We start from the raw sequence: 5,627 nt of genomic DNA, 5'->3' as shown, positions 1-5,627 counted from the left end.
AGCAGACCGCTGTGGCCGGAACATACCCTGAGTCACCCGTGTTAGTGACAGGGTCGGAGACAGTGAGCGACGACAGCCCGACAATGATGGAGCCATACACTGATTACGCCGTAACCCCCACACCCATAGAGCCGAGAGCGCAAGCTCCAGGCGTGAAGCCAAGGGTGCAGGGCATGTTACGTTCGGCACGCCCGAGATTCAACTGAAGACGAGCCGATGTGGGAAAAGCGATATCCCGACGCCTCGCCATGCCGAGGCTGACATAGAAGGGTACGACGGCAGAGTCAGAGGGGTGACGGAGCAGAAGGCAGCTCGCGGCGTATCACAGCGCGATCGAATAAGAGTGAGGCCGTTTACTGGGAGGGGGAGTGCCACCCTAGAAACGTTCTTACAAAAATTCGATATAGCCGCTGAGTATAATGGCTGGAACGAGACTGATCGCACTGCAAAGCCTGCGGCGGTGTTGGAGGGGCCGGCGGCGGGAGCCATTGACGGGTGTACAGAGAACCTCTCTGAGTCCGCCCTCTAGGCTGAACTGCATAGTAGATTTTACCCGGCCGGACAGGAGCTGCTACATAAGGCGGCCATGGAGAAACGTCGACGACGGCCGGAGGAGACGTGGCTTGAGTATCCCAGGTAGTTGAAAAAACTCGTCAGNCGTAGGTACCACCACCAAGGACAATCCCGCGCAATCATGCCCTTGGTTCTTTGAAGTTTGGCAGCCACGTCAAGGAGGCGATGGTCGGTGGCACTCGGAGAGACGGCCACATAAGGTAGTGGCGAATTGCCGTATCGAACCGTTACTACTGTCAGAGAGTTCGCGCGTTCGTAGCTACATACTACGCCTGAGCCAGGCCTCGAAACCCTTACTCGCGTAGTGCGATCCCGTTCCTCTCCCTCCGCGCGCTCTGTGATAACCACACTCCAATAAGCGCGGTTGTGCTGCGGCAGTTCGCGTGTCTAGCGTACAAACTCACCTTCCCGTTGCGGGGTAAGCGAAGCCCGGTCTCGGACGTGAGCCCTATGCCTTCAATTCTTTCTTGGAGGCCTCTCCACACTTCCATCCGTCCAGCGAACAGGAAACCCTTTCGTGTAAAGGTCGGTCAGTGGTCTCGAGCCACGTCGGCGAAGCTGGGTATAAGCGATGCGTACGTTAGTTGGCGATCCAGGAAGCTTCGGACATCCATGACGGCAGTGCGGGGGAAGCCCCAAGTCCCTCACAGCTTGCAGTTTCTCGCGGTCACAGCTCACCCCTTCTGCGGCACACGTGGCACCGAGAAAGGCGACACGCTTTGTCTGAAGAGCTTCACACTTCAGTTGGCCTTTAACTTTAAGTCCTGCCCGCGCAACCATGCAAAACATTTTTGCAGGTGCTCAGCCGCCTCCATAAATGTTCGTCCCAAAGACGATGACGTCATCGAGTAGACAGGCATTCAGCCCACTGCAGCCCCCGGAGACGAGCTCCATGAGTCGTTCAAACGTCGCCGAGCGTTGGCTAGGGCCGAACCCCCCCCCCCCCCCCCCCCCCCCCCCCGAACATAACCTGCCCCGAAGTCAGAGCCATGCTTGTTTCTATCGCGCGTCTTCTCCCTATTCTTCGGGGGTTGCATTTCGCACCTGCCAGTAGCGACGGCCGAAGTCAACGTAGAAAACAATTTGACTACCGGCGAGGCATCTAGCCTGTCGTCTGATCCTAGGTTGAGCGTACGCATCCTTTCGCGTCGCGATCATTAAAACGCCTGCGTAGTCACGAAAAGCGAGTGCTGCCATCTCTCTGGTCACCAGGACGACTCGGCGACGCCCACGGGCTGCTACTTCGGTGATTGACGCCAGCAGCCAACTTTTGTGATGCCTCGTCCATGACGTTTTCCGTCCCAGCGGCCACCGTCGCGGGCCCACCTGCTCGATGGGTAGTGGTTCCCGTGTCGATCGGGTGGAGCACACGGTCGGCGTGCGTCCCAACGGTTCCCAGGCATGGAATAACAGGTCACTATTACTGGCCAGAAGCTCTGCCAATTTTTTACATATCAGCGTAGGTGCCGTCATCCGCACGCTCCACCACCAGCTGCACAGCGAGGCTGCGGCAGCGCGTACCAGTTGTCTCGTCTGGTTACGAACCCGGGCGAGGCGGCCAACTCAATGGGTGCACCCGCGCCGCCACCTTTAGGTGAGCTAGCTTCTTTACCCGGTGCTATGACCACCTCTCCTTCACCGAAGTTACACTACCGCATAGGGGGACTTTCTCTTTAACGGTATCATAGACTTCCGCTCCATTCAAGACTGTAAAAAATTTTTTTTTTTTTTTTTCTCTAATTTTTTTTCATATAATATATTTTAATAATATTAATAATTTAAATCAATATCGAATGGACCCATAATAATTAAGACACAAGATAGAACAAGAACATAGAGACCGATAGATCGGGTCAGCAATCGCAGTTGTCCTACTTCTCCACGGCCGTTTGCCAACAGAACCGTCCACCACGGCGCCGGCCACCCCAGGAATTCATATAGTGCGGACAAGACAGAATACACCCGCCGCGGCTCTAACCCTCTTCTCATGTTATGCGACGTGCAGGATGCCACGACTGATAAGGTGGCCGCGAGCCCGCACTGCTGCGGTCCACCCCCCCCCCCCCCGCCCCCCCCCCTCCGTTGGCGTCGGCTAGCGAGGAAGTCCCATGCCCAGGATGCCGTACCTAGTACCTATCTCAGCTACGAGGCATTTCCTGCCCATTACCTCTCTTCCCGACGGCAAGAAGTTGCTTGATATCGTGCCGAGCACTTCAACGGTCTTGCCTGCACGTCGTACTTACATGCTAGGCGTAGGAAACCCCTATACACTCCATGGTCCAACAGGGTGGCATCAAGCGCCTGTGGTCGATCATAAGTCGAAGGCCGTCGGCCGTAGCCATCGATCACGCGTCACGTGCCACGATGCCGTCGATGGTTGTACTGACCAACCGGCTGGTTGGTTTCAATCTCCCACGCTGCCACACTCTTACCCTGGGTTAGAAGTGTGGATCCACTTCCGGCCCCTTTACCGTTTCCCGGCGGTGTGCTAGAGGTCGGGTGGTCGGGTCGCACTTGCGCGACTGCCTGTTTATCGGGCACTCGTTTTGGCCGACGGGTTGGCCACCACGGCATTCTCGCATATGTGGCCTTGCCGTACCGCACCTGAAACAAGGATCGGGGTCATCGCCGACCTCACGTCTACATCTCCCCGGTCATCGCCGACGCCAGTGCAGCTCGGCGGTTTTCTGTAGTGTGGCCTTCTTGCATCCCATGCGTAGTTCAAAGACCGCCGCCCCCGTCACGTCAACAGTGCGGTACGTCGAAGACGCTCCCGCCATGATCTGCTGCCAGGTCGGCCAATCGTTCTGGCGTCCATCAGCTGGTCGTGCTGGTCCAGGGTCCCCGGCAACGGGCCCGGTGAGCTTCGGCAGCGCGTTGCCCCCTCTGCTGTCCAACTTGTCCTCGTGACGGCTTCTTGCATGGCGTATCAGCTCCAAACAATCGCCTGTACTCCGTTCCGTGGAACGGCAGCCTGCCTTACCGTTTTATCATGCTGGCCGCAAGCACGTATAGCCTGGCGACACTCGGTAGGGTTGTCAACAAACCTTCCACCACGCGCCCTCGCTCTGCTGGTCGGGCGTGGAGTTCGGGAAGTGCGCGCGCTGACGAGGTTTTTTTCAAACTACCTGGGGATACTCAAGCACGTCTCTCCGGCCGTCTGTCGGACGTTTCTCCATGCCGCCTTATGTGAGCAGCCTCCTGTACGACCTGAGGATTGAACATCGACCCGGCAAGCAGCATGTTAACGCAAATGGACTCTTGCGGCCACCCGTCTGCAGAAAGTGCAGGAGGACGGACTGTCCAGACTGCACCGCTAAAGAGGCGCAGAACAGAGTAGCGGCCAGGTTACACGAACAGGTTAGAGTAACGGCCGTCAATCCCAGTGGGCCGCCTGCATCGCCGTTGGAGCAGTAGAACGAAGAGCAATTAAGAGAATGGCAGCGAGGCGATGCGTCTATACGACGGATTGTTCAGCTGAAGACGAGCAACCAAGAACAGCCCGCGTACTAGGAGATAGCGGGCGAGTCGCGAGACGGCAAGAGCTACTGGGGCATGTGGGAACACCTTGAAGTACGGCGAGGGCTGTTATACCGCTTATGGATCCTAGAGAACAGGCCCAGCGTAACAGTTGCACAGGTAGTGGCGCCGCCGACGCTCCGGCGAGAAATAATGGACTTGCTGCACGGGGGCAAGATGTCTGGACATCTGGGGGTCACGAAAACGTCAGCCCGTATTCGGCAACGTTTCACCTGGCTGGGGCTGAGAGGTAACGTAAAGAGGTGGTGTCGGCAGTGCGACCCTTGCGCCCGAAAGAAGGTCGTCGCAGGAGAACTCGGTTACAGCAGCAAGCCGTTGGTGCACCCATGGAGAGAATCGCGGTCGATTTTCTGGGGCCATTACCCCGCACGGGGCTCGGGCATGAGTACATTTTGGTAGTCTGCGACTACTTTACCAAGTGGACGGAGGTGTACGCCCTTAGCGACCAGACTGCACTGACCACGGCGGATTGCCTCGCCACAGAATGGTTTACGAGGTTCGGCACACCGCTGCAGCTCCACTCCGACCAGGGGCGCAACTTCGAGTCAGGCCTCTTCGGGGAGACGTGTAAACTGTTGGGAAACAAAAAGATGCGGACAACCCTCTACCACCCTCAGTCTAACGGACTAGTAGAAAGATTTAACCGTACGGTGCAAGAGATGCTTTCGAAGGTCGTTGGTGAACATCACGACGACTGGGACGATCTCCTTCCATATGTGATGGCCACCTATCGAGGAACGGTGCAGAAAAGCACGGGGTGTAGTCCCAATCTGAGGTTGTTCGGACGGGAAGTAGGACTTCCCGTCGACCTGATGATAAAAATACCCCCGGGGACTTTCCCGCCCGACTGCCCGGTGGCCTACGTTAAGTGGGTAAGGAAAACCACTGAAGAGGCGCGTGCCTACGCACGCGCTCAACTCGGGCAAGCGGTGGAAAGGCAGAAAAGGAACTACGACCGGCGGGTAGTGCCGGCCAACTTCAAACCGGACACGTGGGTATGGTATTTCTACCCCCCGCTGATGGGAAGCTCGGTAGGCCGTCGCAAGGTCCGTACCTAGTGGTGAAGGCCCGGGGAAACCTCAGGTAGATTCAGAGAGAGCAGCACGCCCGGCCAAAAGTTGTCACCCTAAACGAATTAAAATTGTACGAGGGCGAGAATGCGCCGGCAAGATGGCCGCTCACCGAGAGTGAAGACGCAGGCGACAGAGAAGACGGCGATCACCACAAAGGTGAGATCACCGTCGGCGACATAGACGGCGATCACCACGGGGGTGAGAGCACCGTCGGCGACACAGACTGCGATCACCACGAGGGTGAGATCACCGCCGACAGAGAAGACGGCGATCACCACGAGGGTGAGATCGCCGCCGACAGAGAAGACGGCAATCACCACGAGGGTGAGATCGCCGTCGACAGAGAAGACGGCAATCCCCGCGAAGGTGAGATCACCGTCGGCGACATAGACGGCGATCCCCACGAAGGTGAGATCACCGTCGGCGACATAGACGGCGATC

At 57.5% G+C, this 5,627-nt stretch overlaps 1 protein-coding gene across 1 annotated transcript in view; it reads left to right on the top strand.

Moving 5' to 3' along the window:
- Positions 1–4,439: 4,439 nt before the first annotated feature.
- The window catches only part of LOC106813069, a 1,551-nt gene continuing 363 nt past the window's right edge, over positions 4,440–5,627 (top strand). The window contains exons 1-2 of the mRNA XM_014817118.1: positions 4,440–5,108; positions 5,264–5,594. Coding sequence (XP_014672604.1) covers positions 4,440–5,108; positions 5,264–5,594 — 1,000 coding nt within the window. The remainder of the gene's footprint in view (positions 5,109–5,263; positions 5,595–5,627) is intronic.

The sequence above is a fragment of the Priapulus caudatus genome, unplaced genomic scaffold (genome assembly GCF_000485595.1).
Source record: "Priapulus caudatus unplaced genomic scaffold, Priapulus_caudatus-5.0.1 Scaffold722, whole genome shotgun sequence".
Classification (NCBI taxonomy): Eukaryota; Metazoa; Priapulida; class Priapulimorpha; order Priapulimorphida; family Priapulidae; genus Priapulus; species Priapulus caudatus.
This window is presented reverse-complemented; position numbering and strand designations above follow the sequence as displayed.